The 20,859-nt window shown below is 46.6% G+C and overlaps 1 protein-coding gene across 3 annotated transcripts in view; it reads right to left on the bottom strand.

Moving 5' to 3' along the window:
* The window catches only part of MAPK8IP1 (mitogen-activated protein kinase 8 interacting protein 1), a 136,201-nt gene that overhangs the window by 17,576 nt on the left and 97,766 nt on the right, over window positions 1-20,859 (bottom strand). For 2 of the 3 annotated variants that reach the window (XM_089686766.1, XM_089686768.1), the window contains exons 4-6: window positions 16,437-16,518; window positions 9,583-10,392; window positions 2,579-2,654 (exon numbers count right to left, since the gene is read on the bottom strand). In XM_089686766.1, coding sequence (XP_089542892.1) covers window positions 2,579-2,654; window positions 9,583-10,392; window positions 16,437-16,518 — 968 coding nt within the window. The remainder of the gene's footprint in view (window positions 1-2,578; window positions 2,655-9,582; window positions 10,393-16,436; window positions 16,519-20,859) is intronic. The other variant, XM_089686767.1, reaches the window with a different exon arrangement.

Raw genomic sequence — 20,859 nt, 5'->3', positions numbered from 1 at the left:
TAGGGGGCCCCATGAGATGTCCCTGGTACCTTTTTCATAGGCTTTTTTGAGTTTGGGCAAGGACACAGGGGCCCCGTGATCCCCTATTGCCCAGGGGCCCCATGAGTTGTCAGTCCGCCCCTGGCTATAAGTCTACTTTAACCAATTCTCCCCAGATGGCCATTGTATGACATCCTGAGGTTTAAGTCTTGATACCAGGATGATGCCTGTACCTGTTAGCATCATCCCGGTATCAACATTTTCAGCTGGCAATGCTCTTTCATGTAGTAGTGATTCAAGTGGCTATACAGCCACCTGATCACTTCTACAGGCAGCAGATGGGGTTGCCCTTCCCTCCCACTATTGCCTTTCTCTGGCCCATTGGGGACCAGCGCCATCGGCTGCAATACACAGAGAGAGAAGGACTGATGTTGTTCCTCTGTGAGATCAGAACCTTACAGCGACAAGGATTTTGTCACTCCCGGTTTTAGTTATTTGTATACAAGCCATTACAGGCTTGTTCAAGCATCTGATCAAACCGACCTTGGTTTGTTCAGATGCTTTGGAGGCCAGGAGGAGACATCTGGGGTCTACCAGACCCCAAATCTCTCCATAAAGAGGACCTGTCAAGGCCAATTTTATTACAAGGGATGTTGTGTATCCCTTGTGCTAGCAATAACATTGATAAAAAAAAAAAGAATTTAAGGACAGTGTAAAAAAAGTTTTAAATCATATAATTAATTAAAAAAAAAGTTTAAAGTGCCCCCGTCCTCCCATGCTCACAAGTAAATATGAACGCATACGTAAGTCCTACGTTCATATGTAAACAGTGATTACGTCACACATGTGAGGTATAACTGTGAATGTCAGAGCGAGGGCAATAATTCTAACTCCAGATCTCCTGTATAACTATAAACTGTTAACCTGTAAAGGCCTTTAATGCGTCACTCATGGAGATCTTTAAATACTATATTTTGACCCCATTCCACGGGTGTACGCAATTTCAAAGCATGGCATGTTAGTTATCTATTTACTCTGTATAATATATTTTATATTTTACAAAAAAATGGTTGTGTTTGTGTGCACTAAAGGTCATTAAAGTGTATTTTTTCCCCAAAAAATTCCATTTGAAAAACTGTTTTGCAAAGACTGTTTGACATAAAAAATTGCAACACCCACCATTTTATTCTTGAGATGCCTCTGCTTAAAAAATACATATTTGGTGGCAGGGGCGGACTGACCATTGGGGAACACGGGCACTGCCCAAGGGCCCAGGGTCAGTAGGGGGCCCCATGAGATGTCCCTGGTACCTTTCATAGGCTTTTTTGGGTGTGGTTTGAGTGTGGGTGAGGACACAGGGGCCCCATGATGCCCTATTGCCCGGGGGCCCCATGAGTTATCAGCCTGCCCCTGTTTGGGAGTCAAGTGGTTAGAAAGCATACTTTTGGCCATTATATAGGATAGGTAGGTAAGACAGCAGGTATTAGAGAGCTGCTGAGAGTTTGCTGTGAGCAACATGAAAGGGAGCTGAGAACCACATGTGACATAGGCTAGCCATACATTATACAATTTTCTTTAGATTTACCAAAAACCATATAATATGAGGTCAAACCTAAATAACACTTTCAATTGTATCTAATTAGGCCGGCTCTTGCACTATATAGCTGAAGGTAAATCTAAAGCAAATTGAGCAGAAATTGGACAGAAAATTGTATAATGTATGGCCAGCCTTACGAGCCACCATATCTCAATATGCAGAGATTTTATTCATTTACATGTATACTGTATACCCGTGGTCTTCAAACTGCGGCCCGGGGGGCCAGATGTGGCCCTTTGCTTATCTTTATCCGACCCTTGGGGCACTCTTCTTCCCTCTGATAAAAGGCACTATTCTCCACACTGACACCAACAGCGGGACATTTTTCCTCCCACTGACAACAATGATGGGGCATTATTCCTCCCACTGACACCAATGATGGGGCACTATTCCTCCCACTGATACCAATGATGGGGCACTATTCCTCCCACTGACGCCAACACTGGGGCACTATTCCTCCCACTGACACCAATGATGGGGCACTATTCCTCCCACTGACACCAATGATGGTGCACTATTCCTCCCACTGATGCCAACACTGGGGCACTATTCCTCCCACTGACACCAATGATGGGGCATTATTCCTCCCACTGACACCAACACTGGGGCACTGTTCCTCCCCCTAATACCATAGATGGGGCATTGTTTACTTCCACTGACACCAAGACATTTTCTACTTTCACTGGCCACAATCCGGCGCCCTTAAAGTCTAAAGGTCAGAAAACCGGCCCTTTGGTTAGAAAGTTTAGAGACCTCTGCTGTATAGTGTTAGCAAATTCTAAAGCACAAAGAACAGAACCATGGAATTAGTTGCTACTCAAAAGGTGTTTACCAATTTATGTGCAATCTGGCTGAACTATCGATATATTTTTGGGTAGTGAAGTGAAACTGCCACAGTGTGTGCAGACAGGGTCCCTCATGTGAACTGCGTCAAAAGACAAGATCCTGAACAAGACAAGGGACTTCTAAAGCACATTTAGTCCCAAGAACTGTCTCACTCACCTGAAGACGGCTCGATGCGTCTGCTCTCTTTCCTCCCCATTTATCAGACACGAAAACAAGCCGAAGGAATCTGCAACTGGAAGAGATAAGAAACTGAGGGCCACTAGGAAATATATCACCTTCTGCCCTAAGAGCACCGAAAACAACACCAAACAACAAGATCATAACTATTGCTATAGTGGTCTCTACACCGGCACAAATACTGTGGGCTCGGGGGCATATAAGTGGTCCATTCTGCTAGCCTTTGGACTCTGAAGGGGGCATCAAGGTTCTTGTATTTTAATGTCTCCCAAAACCTATATAAAAGAAACATCATACAGACTCCCAATACCATATGACCAGTGGGACCATTTTGGATGTGCACTTTGATAATATCATCAGTCAATATATCCATGTAACAATGACTGCTGTACCATTCCCAAGCAAGCAAGAAAGATCAATTCAGCATCCGATAGACTACCATTCTTCAAAAATGGCCCAATTCAAGATGCCCATTGTTTGCCAATATTATATCACCCAGGGGCGGACTGACCATTCGGGCACTGGGTCAGTACGGGGCCCCATGAGATGCCCCTGGTACTTTTCATAGGTTTTTTTGGGTGTGCTTTGAGTGTGGGAGAGGACTCAGGAGCCCCATGATCCCCTATTGCCCAAGGGCCCCATGAGTTGTCAGTCTGCCCCTGGGCAGATCAACCAGCAGAGATTCGATCCATCTATGGCCGGCTTTAGGACTACATAAGACCCCCCTATCTTCTCAATAACAGGGGGAGGTGTTGTTTAGTTTAGAGATAGCAGGGTACAATGCTGATAACAGTCCAAAGGCAGAATGCTTGGGAATGCCATTCCCAAGCAAGCAAGAAAGATCAATTTAGCATCCGATAGACTACCATTCTTCAAAAATGGCCCAATTCAAGATGCCCATTGTTTGCCAATAATATATCACCAAGGGGCTGACTGACCATTCGGGCACTTGGGCACTGCCTGAGGACCCAGGGTCAGTAGGGGGGCCCCATGAGAGGCCCCTGGTACCCTTCATAGTTTTTTTGGGTGTGGTTTGAGTGTGGGCGAGGACTCAGGAGCACCATGATCCCCTATTGCCCGGGGGCCCCATGAGTTGTCAGTCCGCCCCTGGGCAGATCAACCGGCAGAGATTCGATTCATCTATGGCCGGCTTTGGGACTACATAAGACCCCCCTATCTTCTCAATAACAGGGGGAGGTGTTTAGTTTAGAGATAGCAGGGTACAATGCTGATAACAGTCCAAAGGCAGAAAGCACAGCTCTTAAGATTTCTGGCTGGATGAAGAGTTATTTATTTATTTGCACTTGTCAGATATAATAAAACCTTTTCAATGGTTTATTTAACAGACCAAGGGAGACATTAAGAGAAATGTATTCTTAGAATTTACATAAACTTTAAAACGGAACTTCATTCTCAATCAGCATTGATTATATTTGTATTCCTTATCCTGCTAGCATTAGTAAATACATAGGAAAGTATATCATATTTACTTGTTTTACATTTTTTTCCACATTTCTTCAGTTATTTCCTGGTTTCCATGCCTAGGCAAATGATGTCATATATCCCAGGCATCTTCAGAAGGGGAGGAGGGGTTTCTCTACAAAGCACACCCACCTGCCTCTGCGTCTGAGCTAAGGGCAGATGGATTCCAGGAAGTAAATGTTACATGATTCATCTGCCCTTACTCAAGATGGCCACAGGCAGAAATGCTAGGGGGATATTTTTCAAAGCGTTTTCTCAGCAAAAAAATGAAGTCCACCCCTGGGGACATGGAGACATGGCTAGGTGGGGGAGTTTGAGGCTCCACGCATACTGGCATTTTTTTTAAAGTTCAAAAAACGTTGGATAAAAAACACTGATAATAGCGTTTAGGAGTGTTTTATTTTATTGTATTAGCATTTTATTAGCGTTTTTTTCAATAAAAAGTTACAAAAAGCAATTGGGGGCGTTTTAATAGCGATTAGCAGCATTTAGAAGCGTTTAGTGTTTCTTTCTCCTGGAAAAGGGCTACAAAAAAACTACAAATTTTTTTTTCTGCTCCTAGATGCTGAAGCTCAAAAAAACCCCTAAGAGCCTAAATAATAAAACTATTTAACTTCTATGGGCAGAAAAAAATGCTAACAGCTTCTAGGAGCTTAAAAAAATGATAATGTGCATGGAGCCTGTATATTAAAAATGAATTAAATTGTATTTTTGGTTTGTGGTGCTCAGGTACAGTGTAGGTCCTGTTAAAGCATGGCCAGCTCCATGTTGACAGCAGCAGAGGATTGTGGGAAAGGTTACATAGGTGGCAACCATGATGGGCCAGAAGATGTATCTTTCTTGTATGTATTGTGTTTGCAGGTTTTTTGTGTGCCAGGAATAAATGCATACCTCCCAATATTTTGCAATAGGAACGAGGGACACCCAGGGGCGGACTGACCATTCGAGCACTCGGGCACCGCCTGAGGGCCCGGGGTCAGTAGGGGCCCCATGAAATGCCCCTGGTACCTTTTTTATAGGCTTTTTTTGGGTGTGCTTTGAGTAAGGGCAAGGGCACAGCGGCCCCATGATCCCCTATTGCCCAGGGGCCCCATGAGTTGTCAGTCCACCCCTGGGGACACCTATTAGCAAAAGTATGTAGGCATAAGACACACCCCCTGCCACGCCCCCTTAAAGAAGAATTATGCAAAAAAAATGATTAAAGTGTTACTAAACCCACAATAGTAAAATCAGTCTGTATATTCAGCCAGCAATGCTGGTTATACTCACGGTGGAACCTAAAGACCTAAGGGGTTAGTCCTCTGCATTGTGTAAAAAGGCTGTTTGATCCTGTCTTCTCTGATCTCCTCCTTCTTCCATTGTCCCCCACTCATCTCATGATAAGACAGAGTTTTTGGAGTCACTCTGCACATGCTCAGTTTTGTGTGTGTTCCTTTTTTTTTTCTTTGGGAGGGTGCATGTGATCAGCACAGGGCCAATTAGCAGTGGCCAGACCGAGGGTCAGGGGTTATGCAGCCTCATACTGTAGGTCAGTCATAGGAGTATGAAAACTCCAAGCTTTAACCAGTGATCAGCTGGACACTGATAGAAGTCACAAGACTGCTCCAACTGCTGATGAGAAAAGGTATTTAGCAGTTTATATTTACTAAAATAATTGCATTTCCATGTTGTGTGTACTGTGGGAGACCAGATATAGTGAATGCAGGGTCCAGGGAGACCAGATATAGTGAATGCAGGGTCCGGGGGAGACCAGATATAGTGAATGCAGGGTCCTGGGAGACCAGATATAGTGAATGCAGGGTCCGGGGAGACCAGATATAGTGAATGCAGGGTCCTGGGAGACCAGATATAGTGAATGCAGGGTCCGGGGAGACCAGATATAGTGAATGCAGGATCCGGGGAGACCGGATATAGTGAATGCAGGGTCCAGGGAGACCGGATATAGTGAATGCAGGGTCCGGGGAGACCGGATATAGTGAATGCAGGGTCCGGGGAGACCAGATATAGTGAATGCGGGGTCCGGGGAGACCAGATATAGTGAATGCAGGGTCCTGGGAGACCAGATATAGTGAATGCAGGGTCCGGGGAGACCAGATATAGTGAATGCAGGGTCCAGGGAGACCAGATATAGTGAATGCAGGGCCCAGGGAGACCAGATATAGTGAATGCAGGGTCCGGGGAGACCAGATATAGTGAATGCAGGGTCCTGGGAGACCAGATATAGTGAATGCAGGGTCCGGGGAGACCAGATATAGTGAATGCAGGGCCCAGGGAGACCAGATATAGTGAATGCAGGGTCCGGGGAGACCAGATATAGTGAATGCAGGGTCCTGGGAGACCAGATATAGTGAATGCAGGGTCCGGGGAGACCAGATATAGTGAATACAGGGTCCAGGGAGACCAGATATAGTGAATGCAGGATCCGGGGAGACCGGATATAGTGAATGCAGGGTCCTGGGAGACCAGATATAGTGAATGCAGGGTCCGGGGAGACCAGATATAGTGAATGCAGGGTCCAGGGAGACCAGATATAGTGAATGCAGGGTCCGGGGAGACCAGATATAGTGAATGCAGGGTCCGGGGAGACCAGATATAGTGAATGCAGGGTCCAGGGAGACCAGATATAGTGAATGCAGGATCCTGGGAGACCAGATATAGTGAATGCAGGGTCCTGGGAGACCAGATATAGTGAATGCAGGGCCCGGGGAGACCAGATATAGTGAATGCAGGGTCTGGGGTTTAGTAACACTTTAAACCTACAAGTGCTTTTTTTTTTAACCACTACTATTCCTTTAGATTGACTTTTGAAATTTAGCAATGAAGAAATTTAGAAACTGCATGAATGGTTTAGCACTGTGAAACATTTTTTGAAAGATAAAAAGTGCATTTTTATATACAACTATATAGATCAGACCAAAGTGAGGGACAAATGAGGAGGAAAGAGGGACAGAGGGACTTTGTTCCGAAATCAAGACAGTTGGGAGCTAGGATATCTGTTATGTACAGCCATCATGCATTGGAATGAATAGGCATTCAAGGAGGTCTTGGCACATCTTGAGCTATCATTTGTAAAAGCGGGTGAGGTCCAGTTGCATTCAGCTCCTCCTGTATAAAAATTGTTAGTCATTGGCTTATTTCTAAAGAAGTTCTAAAGAATTTTTGGTTTGTACACATTTGAAATCATATGGGAAAGCCATCTGCTGCATCAAAGTGCCACTATACAGCGTGGTCCCACTTTAATCTCAGAGCTCTCACACTAGGATATTCTGTATACAGCAATGAATTTATGAATCAACCATTACCTAGAGGTTACCCCATTTTCCCTTGAATGTATAGTAACATGCAAGAACCAGACATGCAACCAGGGGCGGACTGACCATTCGAGCACTCGGGCAGTGTCCGAGGGCCCGGGGTCAGTAGGGGGCCCCATGAGATGCCCCTGGTACCTTTCATTGGCTTTTTCATAGGCTTGTTTGGGTGTGGGTGAGAACACAGGGGCCCCATGATCCCCTATTGCCCAGGGACCCCATGAGTTGTCAGTCCACCCCTGCATGCAACCACAGACCATACAAGTGTATATGCCCAATACAGCAAAAAGGCAGCATGGTAAGTGTTCAGTCAATTCATGACCAACTAAGGTGGTGGACAACAATAGGGACTAATAACTGTTCAAAAAATACTATATCCTCAAAACCACCAAGCTCTGTTAGGCAGCAAAAGAAATCTTGGCCCCACCAGATGAACATGCTTACCTTTCCTTCACCTGCCATTCCCTTTGGCTGCTGGGAATGAGATGAAGAAGCCATGTGTAAGCTCCAAGATTTGGTTTGGGCTGAGAATTTTCTTCCTGATCCATTGTGGTAGTACTGGGGGCCTGATTGACTAGTCGCCAAGCAGCACTTGAAGCCACATGTCCATCTACATGTAAGTAGAGATGAGCTTGGGCATCCTTCAAACTCATCTCTAACCAGAATGTCAAACTCCTGTTTTTGTTGTACTTCAGTGCACTGCAGATTGTGTCATTCCCCTTGAGCATTCTCCAAACTCATCTCTAACCCGAATTCCAAACTCCCACCTTTTTTGGATTCCAATGAGCTATGGGCCATGCCAGTCCCCACCCCGTAGTTCAAAGGAGCTGCAGGGTGGGGAAAAACCTGGCCCATAGCTCACTGGAGACCAAAAAAAGGGGTGTTCAGAATTTAGGTTAGAGCTGAGTTTGGAGAACACCCAAGCTTACGTCTACTAGTAAGTAATGGGTAATTCTGCTCAATTCCTGCAGTTGAATTAAGCTGTGGCACGGAGAAAGGAAGGTAAGTACTGCACATGTAGCTCCCAGAAATGGCCATTAAAGCGAACGCTTTGGCTGCTACATTCGTATTCTGCACATCACAGCAGTCAAGGGGTTAAAGTGATTGTAAACCCTTACATATACCCAGTGAAGTGACTTGCCTTTAGGCGATACACAGAGATTAAACAAATCCTCCTGAATAAGTTGTACCTGTTGATCAGTTCCAGTAATTGCTCGCCTGCAGCACCCATCACCCTCCCCGTGCACCAAACTTTTTCCTCCTGCTGCCCAGGCCTCCATGTATGCCCACCCCTGCCGGTTTCTCTCCTCTCCTTTACAGGTGACTGCAAGCAAACAATAGGGTCCTTCAGAGTGGAGAGTGGGGGTAGGGACCAGTTAATTTGTCACATTTACTAGCTCCTTTCTTTCCTGAATGAACACAATGAGTGATCGGTACTAATCACTCACTATATTAATTCATAATTGAAGCATAGTAGACTTTGTTTCTTTTTTTTGGGGGGGGGGGTGTCAGGTTGGCTGTATGGGGCCCCATGGTTTCTAACAGAAGCCCTGACTGCCAGCACCTAGAGCCGCTAGCAGCAGTCATTGTGTTCAGCCAGCCGGGAAGGCTTCCTACCCACAGAACATAATAGCGCTGGAGGAGGGATCGATTAATTTTCTTTCCTTCCACCACGGATAGAAAGAACAGTAATTGCTTGATTCTCCCATCAACACAGTCAAGTGATTTTCTTTCCTTCCACCCGTAGCGGAAGGAAAGAAAATGGAATCGTCTACGCCTTGCCTAACACAGTATTATGTAGTCATAACATTCCCTGTTCTAAGATGACAATACTGATCAGTACAGTTGTCACCCTAGAACAGGAAGTGAGTTAATGTCAGGATTACCAGGTTGAAATAAAGAGAAAAAAAATTCTGAAAAAAAAAAATGAATGCAGCCACCACATCTAAGGACTGGTAACCTGGAAAGCTATCAATGTTGGGGTTTGGATACGTTTAAATGTGAGTCACTCATAAATCAGTGGCTAGCCAAAGAAAGCTCCTTTTTGTGTGCATGAATCCTCATTCAAAAAAGAAAAAGAAAAATGAAACAAAAAATTATGTTTGCTCAAAAACAAAACAAAAATGACACAGTTTGTAACGCAAAGATACACAGATAAAACATTATGGGCCGTATTCTGTATGGGTAACTCACTCGTACATCGCGACCGTCCATTCATGAAGACGTTGAGGAATTTTTTAGAGTAGGAGACATCGGCATCTGGTGAAGAGGTGTCCGAGAGACACATGGACCTTCGGACTCTGTTCCCCTCCCTCCCGGTTGCCCCCACGTGCTCCTCCTCCTCTTCTTCATATTCCTCGCCGATGGCGGACTCATAGGGCGAGGAAACACAATTATCGTAGACGGTACCGCTGTCGCTGTCGTCGCTGTACCCCGCATAACACTGCCGCAGGCTGACCAGTTGTAGCTGTACATTATCATCAACCACCAACGTGTATTTGACGGAGTCATAAGATAGTCCACTGGTGTCTGAGCTGACAGATGACCTCTGTAGTCCCCGAGGGCCACCAGCTCTTCCAGGGCAACCCAGATACCCCACCCCATCCTCTCCTTCCTCCTCTTCCTCACTGATAGACAGCTGCTGCCTGCCTGAATTGGGGGGTCGGACATTAACGTCTGCATCTGAGCTGACGGACATTCGGCAGGGTCCAGCCTGTGATATGAAGGGTCTTTCTGGTTCTGGAGGATCTGAACATCTCTGGACAGGAGTTAGGAAAATTTCCTCCGTGGGCTCCAGTCGCACATCAGTCTGGTAGCGGATGCGGTCCCGGTGAGGGTCCAAGCGGGATCGGGCGGAGGAGCGCCCAGAGGGGTCATTGGCACCCTGGGAGGCATTGTGGCGTCGGCAGGGGGTGTCTGTAGAAGTCCCACGATCCTGCGTGACAGCCGGTGGGTTCCCTTCATCACTTAGACATACGTGTTCATTGGAGGGTGTTGTCTCCCCTACAGATTACAGAAAAGGACAATATGGAATTATGTTGCAATGTGCCAGTCCCTTTAGGCTCCGTTCACACTTTGGACACAAAAAGTTGCAAGTTGCAGCCTATTGTTTTCAATGGCACCCGTTTGGATGTATGCGACTTAAAATCACAGCGACTTTGAAAAGTATCCTGCACTACTTTGATGCGACTTGAGTGCTAAAGAGTGTAAAGTGGCATTAAAAGTCACACTCCAAAGTCGCACAATTTCCAGTCGCACAAGTGTGAACGAAACCTTAAAAAGAATATGTCATCTTTTAAATGATTGTTTTTTCCTACCGTAGCTATGCATGTGAAAAGAGTCTGCTAGAACTAAATATTCTTTTAAAAGAGAGTCAATCCATAGAATGGCTATTCTGTACTGTTCCTTCCCACAATGCAAGGCTATTCCAGGTCCATTTATTAAGCAGCGGATGTGACCTATGCATTTTCTGGTGGAGGATCAATCACTGTCAATTAAAACACAGGTACCTGGAAGATTCTCCACTACAGAATATTTGGGGAAAGTTACATTCACTGCTTTAATAATAGACCCCTTTGAGTCAGCTGACTCAATGCAAACAATGCACTCTATTTATGGCTAATATTTTATTTTTTTGAAAATCTTTTTTATATTTTCATTATCTTAGCAGTTGTTAAAGCGCAACTTCACCCAAAAGGGGAAATTCCAATCCCCCTTCCCCCCTCCTCTGGCATATTTGAAAATATTGTTTTGGGGGGGAGTGGGTACCTAGTTTTGAAAGGTACTTGTATCCCAGAAGAGGAGGGGGGCAAAGTGGAAGCATCACAGGTTGGGTCCATTCACAAAGCGCAGTGTGGCTGGTGCATGCAGAGTAGGGAGCCGGTTGTGAAGCCGCAAGGAGTCCTTACTGGTTTCCCACAGGGGACCCCCGAAGACTGTCGGAGGACTGGCCCAGAAGAGTACAGCACTGGATCCCTGGACACAGTGCCAGGAAAAGGTCATCTAGAGCCCAGGGTGAACATGCCAAACTGCACCCCCCCCCCCAAGATGTATGAGCATTATGTGCCAGCAAAAATCCCCCCCCCTCCAAAAAAAAAAACATCTAGCAGTAATCTGAATGCTTACCCCCTAAGCATAAATGTCCCCTCCTCCCCATACATATCTACCCCCTTGCTGAAACCCTCCCTCCCAGCACAATTCTTTGCCCTCAATCCCCCTCCCAGCTCAAATTCTCCTTCTCCCCAAACCCCCCCCCAAAAAAAATCACCCCCTCCTAGCATAAATCCTCTACCCTTCAAATTTCCCCTCCAATCACAAATGCTCCTCCCCACATTCATACTACCTCCTTGCAGCACAAATTCCCCCCCCCCAATCCTACCTCTTAGCACAAATCCTCCTCTCCCCCAAATTTCCCCTCCTAGCACAAATACCCCCAATCAACCCTACTAGCACGAATCCCCCTGAAACAAAATTTCCCTTCTAGTACAAATCCCCTCCCCCCTCTACCATGTCACCTCTTCTACCACAAACCCCCCAAAATCTCCCTCTTTAGCACAAATCCTCTTCTCCCATCCCCCCCTTCTAATACAAATTCCCCCAAATCACCATTCCTAGCACCTCCTTCCCCCAAAATTTCCCCTCCTAGAGCAATTCTTACCCCCCGACGCCCCAAACTTCCTCCTCCTAACACAAATACCCCCTCCCCAATCTGCTTATCCTCCCCACCTCACATGATACCACAGCGGCCAGGGCAGCCGCCCCTCCTGCCCACCCCTTGTCCCTGCCCTGCCTGGACAGGTCTCTGTTTATTAAAATTCAGCTGCTACAGTTTTTGTAGCTGCTGACTTTTAATTTTTGGAAACACGGCTGAAGCTCCTCTTTAAAAGGGGGGAGCAAAATGACTGTAAATTGGGTATGTGGCTAATCTACACATTTCCATTTCATGATACAGGATTTATATAGTGCCAGCAGATATCTAATACAATGACAAGAATATGGAAGAGCAAGCATCTAAAACCATATAAAGGCACGTAATAAATTCCAGGTATGAATATTTTTACATAGTTACATTGGTTCAAGTTGAAACAATGTAACTACGTATATCATACTCTTGGGATCCCTCTAGAAGCTGGAATCACTGTAGTAGACACCTCAGTGATCTCCACTTGCATACGGGTCCATGCCGAGTGGCTTCCCAGCTGCATTGTGAGTACAGGAGGTCGGCCACTGGGTGCGGACAACATTCAGAGAATGCTTTGTATTTCCTCAATGAATGCAGTGGCATCGCTATGGGGGTGCGGGCTGTACCCGGGTGACACCAGGCCCGCATGTCCTAACAAGCAGGGTGTACTGACAGGCAGGGGCGGACTGACAACTCATGGGCCCCCCGGGCAATAGGGGATCATGGGGCCCCTGTGTCCTTGCCCAAACAAAAAAAAAGCCTATGAAAAAGGTACCAGGGGCATCTCATGGGGCCCCGTACTGACCCTTGGGCCCTCGGGCAGTGCCTGAGTTTCCAAATGGTCAGTCCGCCCCTGCTGACAGTTACTGCTCTGCTCAGGGCCAGCACCAGCATTAGGCAGACGTTTTTCAGTCTCACATTCCCCACTGGTGACCTCAGTCGGCCCTTCTCTCCTGCCCCATAAAATGCTGCTTAGTCCAGTGCTCCCCCCCAGCCAGAGTCCTGGGACCACCCGAGTCACCTCCATTCCTAGAGGACACCGCAGATCTCCCTCCGAGAGCTCATGGAGTGGAGATGCAGCCTTCCATGGTGATGGTCCTGTCTGTGCTGCTACTGGAGGGAGCCTAAGTGATCATGGGCAAGTGTTTGGAGGGCAGCCGGTTGAGGCTCTGTATGTTTCCTAACCAACTACAACAGACAGGAGGACATGGGTGACACAGCCAGACCATGCTGGCCAAGATCTACTACCTGCACTACATCAACCTGACCCTGCACCTCGGTCACAGTGAGTGAGACAACCCCATCTCCCACATATACCATCCCATACCCCACCCCATCTCCCCTAGGGACAGGAACCCCATATTCCTGGAGACAGGAGCCCCCCTGGGGACAGGGATCCATCTCCTCTGGGGACAGGGACCCCATCTACCCTAGGGACAGGGACCCCATCTACCCTAGGGACACGGACCCCATCTTGCTTAGGTACAGGGACCCAGTCTACCCTGATATCCAACCGCGATGGTGTCACCCGCATCCATGGCAGTGCCCGGGTTGGCGTGCCAGCATCGACCGCATAATTTTCAAGGACTAGTTTGGGGTGTACACTGTGACTAGCCTCCCAGTGCCCAGCACTGTGGCAGGCTAGACAGGAAAGAAGCCAATGATCTAGCATGCCCAGTGTCTACTGCTGTGTTCTGCTGTTACTCTACAGTGACAGGACACAGCACTGTGGCAGGCTTGTGGGGAAGACACCAGGTGACACCAACCCTAGTGACACCACTGAATGAATGGAAAGTGTTTTCTGATTGCACAAGGTGGAGAACATAACATCACTGCCCCAACTCTCGACTTCATCCATTCAGAGAACACTTTGAATTCATTGAGAAAATGCTAAGTGATCTCTGAATGGTGCCCATCCCAAGTGGCTGACCTCCTATGCTCAGAATGCAGCAGAGCAGCTCCTCAGAAGCTAGTGGAGATCACTGGAGTAGATGTGTCTACTACAGTGATTTTATGCTTCTAGAGCAGGGGTCTCCAAGCTATGGCCCTCCAGCTGTTGAAATACTACAAGTCCCATCATGCCTCTGCCTCTGGGAGTCTTGCCTGTGGCTATCAGAGTCTTGCAAGGCCTCATGGGACTTGCAGTTCCTCACAACCTGGAGGCCCATAGTCTGGAAACCCCTGTGAGGAATCCCACAGGTATGATATGGACCAAGTTGGACCAATGTAACGATGTAAAAATATCCCTACCTGGAATTCTTCTTTAAATCTCACCTCCGAGTGATATAGATGTTTAGAAATAAATATCCCCAGCCAGTGTTAAAAAAAAACTAGCTGCAAAATACTTACCTTCAGTCTGCAGCTGTCCCCTACAGGACCTCTTCTTCATTTCCACAATGACACTCAACAGTTTTTGATTGGCTTTTGTCATTATAAGCGATTAATTTGATACATGCAAAGGTTCTGTTGACAACAAATTGCACAACTGTGCTCAGCATCTAATGGTCCATTGGATAAAAAATCAGCGCGTGTATGGCTAGCATCAGTCCCTCCATCTCCATTCTTTTCAAAAAAATCTCTTTAACTGTCACAGCATTCACACAGATGTAAAATAATCTCTGTAACATCAAATCTGTGTATTTCCTATGATCGTCTGCTCCATCTAAAGGTCATAATGCTGTATTTTCCTGACTGAGATATTTCAGGAACAAAACACATTATGGTCACTAGATGGAGCTGACAGTCATAAGAAATAAACATGTTAGAAACAGTACGGAGTTATTTACAACAGTTGTGCGAGTGCTATGGCATCGGTACAGCAAATGTTTAAGGGCTAGACCTGTGTATATCTCGCCATGACTATTATAACTCCCTCCTCATTGGCCTACCTCATCGCAGGCTATCCCCTCTTCAGCCTATCATGAATGATGCTGCCAGACTCATCCACCTTATTAACTGTTCCATATCTGCCACCCCTCTCTGCCAATCCCTCCACTGGCCTCCACTCAGTGTCCTCCACCCCTCTCTGCCAATCCCTCCACTGGCCTCCACTAAGTGTCCTCCTCCCCTCTCTGCCAATCCCTCCACTGGCCTCCACTCAGTGTCCTCCACCCCTCTCTGCCAATCCCTCCACTGGCCTCCACTCAGTGTCCTCCACTCCTCTCTGCCTATCCCTGCACTGGCTTCCCATTGCCCAACGGATAAAATTCAAAACATTAACAATAACATATAAAGCCATTTATAACTCTGCCCCAAATTACATCACCAATCTTGTCTCCAAATATCTCCCAAATCGTCCTCTCCGCTCCTCGCACCACCTATCACTCTCTAGCTCCCTTGTCTCCTCCTCCCATGCTCGTCTCCAGGACTTTTCCAGAGCCTCCCCCATCCTCTGGAACGCTCTACCTCAATCTATCCGACTATCGCCTACTCTGCCCACTTTTAGGCGATCTCTGAAAACCTATCTCTTCAGGGAAGTCTATCCGCCTTCAGCTAATAACGGAATCTTCTATTTCTCCTATCAGTTCGTCCCCTGCAGTTATTACCTTTGTACCACCAGCCCCTCCCTCTTAGATTGTAAGCTCCAAGGATCAGGCCCTCCTAACCCTCTTGTATTGAACTGTATTGTTGCTGTATTGTCTCCCTTTATATTGTTACGTGCTGAGCAAACTGTTGGCGCTATATAAATCCTGTATAATAATAATAATAATCAGTGTGGCTCCAGTGTCCACTCACATGCCTACATCCCATACCCCAATTTTGCCTCTCTCTAAACGAAATTTATCAATGTGAAAAATGGAAACATTTGTATTTATTGTCTTAGTCCTGTTCAAGGTTTGACTTTCAGATAGTAAAAACGTGCATTGGAAATTTGGTGAGGGGGCTTGCATCAGCAGATGGTGGTGGGGGATTGCAGTAACAGTACCTACCTAGTACCTACCTAGTAACAAGCATTCATGGATTCACTATAAGTTTGCCTCTCCATCCTGCTGCCCTCTCCAGCTGGTGGCGCTCTAATTTGTCTATGCTATGGAAAGCCCTAGACCAGTCTTTCTCAACCTTTTCGAGACAGAGGAATCCCTAAGATAAATTTCCGGTCTCAGGGAAACTCTGCTAAAAATGATTATATCTACAACTCATGATACATTACAGTAGTGTGATGATCAGTGGGAAGAATACTCCTTATACTTGTGGTCACTGGGAAGAATTACCCCCTCAAAGATTGCTAAAAAGATCAATGCTGTCAGTGGGAACTTATCTGAGAGGCAGAAATTGCTCATTGATCAAGGAACCCCGAGCAACCTCTGGAGGTACCCTGGTTGAGAAACCCTGCTCTAGACACAAGATGAACATAAAAGCTACTTACCTGTCTTCAGTGGAGAGGAGGAGCGAGACACCCTTTCCTGCCAGCTGTACTTCTTCCCCAGAGAGTTGTTATTCAAAGTGTCCTGTAAGATCAGATGGGATGATGTCACTACTCAGCTAATGCAAGGACCACAAGTCAATCTAGCGGTCAAATATCAGTAATCAATATTTCAGATCAGATCAGATCAGATTGCTGAACTCCGACCTTCTGGTAAGGTTTAAGTCTGAAAGAACGAACTGACGTCATAATATTTATTACGGACTTTTTTTTACAGTGCCGACAATGTATTTAGTGTTTTACATACTGTAGCAGCAATTTTGGAACACCAGGAAACTCCGGACACAGACCTTAAGGAAAACAAGTGATTTATTAAAAACAGCGCTGTTTGACCCAGCCAGGCTCATGCCTGCAAAGCCGAGTGAGTTGTATCCACTTCTTACAAGCGTATATACCAATGATTACGTCACAATGCATATTTTTCCTCTTTCACTTTCTGTACATTCAAAAGGCTTTCTAAACTCTGCAGAATATAGCCTTGAATTCCAGCTACAGATAAGGGTGCTAGCTACAAGCTGGTACACATTACTTTACAGGAAATAAGGGAGGGGGAAAGTGAGCTGAAAACCTTGCTTTGCAAGCAGATACTGTTAGATATGTTACAATTTAAAGGGGAACTCAGAAATAACACATTTATTTTTTTTTAATAATTAATATTATATTTTTCTGCCCAGGGGTTAAAAGCACTTTATCTGCTGTTGGGGCCGCCATCTTGGGTGCGCTCTATAGAATATCATACTAGGGCCAATTTTAGACAGGAGACAATTAACCTGCCAGCATATCCTCGAGGAAACCCATGCAAGTACAGGGAGAGCATGCAAACTCCATGCAGATACTGTCCTGGCCTGTCCTCGAGCCTAGGACCTCAGTGCTGCTACTGCTGTACTGTACATTCATGTCATTCCCTGCCCTGAAGGAGCTTACAATCTAAGGTCCCTGTCTCACATGCACACATTAGGGCCAGTCTAGACAGTAACCAGTGAACCTACCAGTATGTCTTTGAAGGGTGGGAGGAAAAAGGAGTACCTGGAGGAAACGCACACAAGCTCAGGAGGAACTTGCAAACTCCATGCAAATAGCGGCCTAGATTCAAATTAAGGACTCTAGTGCTGCAAGACAGAAGTGTTGACCACTAAGCCACCATGTTACCCAGCAACAGCAGAATTATTAAAAATAAATAAAACGGTGCCTTTTCTTTTACCATTAAAAATCTGTCCCACAGTCCAGTGACTTTGGAGTCATCAGTCTGCTGCAGGCAAGAAGAAGCATTTCCTCAGTCTCCTCTTCTTCAGTGTTAAGACTGTAATATTGTAACTTTGTAGGAACTCAAAAAAGATGACTTTTGTGATTGTGTCATCTCTGAGTCAGCATTACTGTAGAGTAGGGTGTCTCCAAACTACAGCGCCCACTACAGGATTTTATTCCGCCCACAGCTAGGGTCAGTTGAGCATCTATAATGGGCAGCAGACTAAGGATACAAGTCGGCAGATGCTGCCTATGGTCTCTGCTTCAACCCCCACCAGGGGCGGACTGACAACTCATGGGGTCCCCGGGCAATAGGGGATCATGGGGCCCCTGTGTCCTTGCCCACGCTAAAAGCACACCCAAAAAGCCTATAAAAAAGGTACCAGGGGCATTTCATGGGGCCCCCTACTGACCCCGGGCCCTCGGGCAGTGCCCGAGTGCTCGAATGGTCAGCCCGTCCCTGACCCCCACCCAGACTCTGCAAGGGGAGACTCTGATGGGGACCTGGATGAAAGTGGAAACTCAGATGAGGACCCTGATGTGAGGGGGGCTCTGATGGGGACTCTGATATACAGTATAAGGAGTGATTCAGATTTCAGGAGAAACTCGGATGAGGACCCTGATGTGAATGGGGGCACTGATGGGGACTCTGATATCAGGGGTGATTCAGATTTCAGGGGAAACTCGGATGGGGACCCTGATGTGAGGGGGGGTGTGATGGGGACTCTGATATAAGGGGTGATTCAGATGTCAGGGGAAACTCAGATGAGGACCCTGATGTGTGGGGGGCTCAGATGGGAACTGTGATATAAGGGGTGATTCAGATGTCAGGGGAAACTCGGATGAGAACCCTGATGTGAGGGGGCGCTGAGAGGGACTTTGATATCAGGGTTGATTCAGATTTCAGGGGAAACGTGGATGGGGACCCTGATGTGGGGGGGGGGGGGGGGGCTCAGATGTGGACTCTGATATAAGGGGTGATTCAGATGTAAGGGGAAACTTGGATGGGGATCCTGATGTGAGGGGAGGCTCATATAGGGTGATTCAGATGTAGGGGAAGCTTGGATGGGGACACGGATGTGGGGGGGGGTCTCAGATGGGGACTCTGATAAAGGGGTGATTCAGATGTAAGGGGAAGCTCAGATGGGGACCCTGACATAAAGGGGGACTCTAATGGAGTCATTTATGTGAGTGGGGACTCTGATGTAAGGGGGGACTCCATTGTGAATCATGATGTAAGGGGGGGGGGGGGGGATTCTAATCCCTAATAGGGACATTAATGCAAGGGGACTGTAACGGGTATCCTAATGTGAGGAGGGACTTTCATAGGGGACTCTAATCTCTATGATGTAAGCAGGGACGGACTGACAACTCATGGGGCCCCCGGGCAATAGGGGATCATGGGGCCCCTGTGTCCTTGCCCAAACTCAAAAAAGCCTATGAAAAAGGTACCAGGGGCATCTCACGGGGCCCCCTACTGACCCTGGGCCCTCGGGCAGTGCCCGAGTTTCCAAATGGTCAGTCCACCCCTGGATGTAAGTGTAAGGAGGACTCTGATGAGGATATTTCAGCCCATGACTATTTGTAAAGTATATAAAGTGGTCCTCCGGATGATGCCTGAACAAAGAAGATGGAGGTATTGTCAGGGGGAGGGGGAGTGCTGTGAACTCCAAGAGAGGCTATATATATATATACACTCACACACAATATACAGTTGTGGCCAAAATTATTCAACCCCCACTGAAATTGAGTGTTTTGGCCAGTTTGACATTGCTTTTGATCATTCAGTCATCTTGCTTACATTTACATTAAAGAGGCACTTGTAGGTCAGACAAATATAACATAACAGTTATAATGAAATAACCACAAATGTCTTTTCTGTGCTCACAGCATTATCAGTTTTATTCAACCCCCAAGTGACATTCAATCTTAGTACTTAGTACAGCATCCTTTTACAGTTATAACAGCTTTTAAACGTGAAGCATAGCTTGACACAAGTGTCTTGCAGCGATCTACGGGTATCTTCGCCCATTCTTCATGGGCAAAGGCCTCCAGTTCAGTCACATTCTTAGGCTTGCGCACTGCAACTGCTTTCTTTAAGTCCCACCAGAGGTTCTCAATCGGATTTAAGTCTGGTGACTGCGATGGCCACTCCAAAATGTTCCAGCCTTTCCTCTGCAACCATGCTCTAGTGGACTTGGAGGTATGCTTGGGATCATTGTCCTGTTGAAAGGTCCAACGTCTCCCAAGCCTCAGGTGTGTGACGGACTGCATCACGTTTCCATCCAATATCTCCTGGTACTGAAGAGAATTCATGGTACCTTGCACACGCTGAAGCTTCCCTGTACCTGCAGAAGCAAAACAGCCCCAAAGCATGATTGACCCTCCACCATGCTTCACAGTAGGCAAGGTGTTCTTTTCATCATAGGCCTTGTTCTTCCTCCTCCAAACATAGCGTTGATCCATGGGCCCAAACAGTTCTAATTTTGTTTCATCAGTCCACAGAACACTATCCCACAACTTTTGTGGTTTGTCCACATGGCTTTTGGCATACTGCAGTCGACTCTTCTTATTCTTTGGAGACAGCAAGGGGGTACGCCTGGGAGTTCTGGCACGGAGGCCTTCATTACGCAGTGTGCGTCTTATTGTCTGGGCTGAAACTTCTGTACCCACATCTGACAAATCTTTTCTCAGTTCCTCAGCAGTCACACGGGGACTTCTCTCCACTCTACGCTTCAGGTAGCGCACAGCAGTCGAAGTCAGCATCTTCTTTCTGCCACGACCAGGTAGCGTTTCAACAGTGCCCTTTGCCTTGAATTTGCGAATGATGCTTCCTAAGGTGTCTCTTGGTATGTTTAACATCTTTGCAATCTTCTTATAGCCATTGCCCTTCCTGTGAAGAGAAATCACCTCTTCTCTTGTCTTCCTGGACCATTCTCTTGCCTTCACCATGTTTGTAACCACACCAGTAAATGTCTAGAAGGAGCTGAGTATCACAGTCATTTTAAAGCTGCCTAATTGGTGCTTATTATGCTTGATTGCTGCTCGGTGACATCCACAGGTGTTTTCAATACCTGATGGAAAGCACCTGTATGAACCTCTGTTCTTCAGAGTGGTAGTC

The sequence above is a fragment of the Staurois parvus genome, unplaced genomic scaffold (assembly GCF_062004578.1).
Source record: "Staurois parvus isolate SC_StPar_1 unplaced genomic scaffold, SC_StPar_1.0 ptg000410l, whole genome shotgun sequence".
NCBI lineage: Eukaryota > Metazoa > Chordata > Amphibia > Anura > Ranidae > Staurois > Staurois parvus.
Note: the sequence above shows the minus strand (reverse complement) of the source record. Positions and strands in the feature narration are given on the sequence as shown.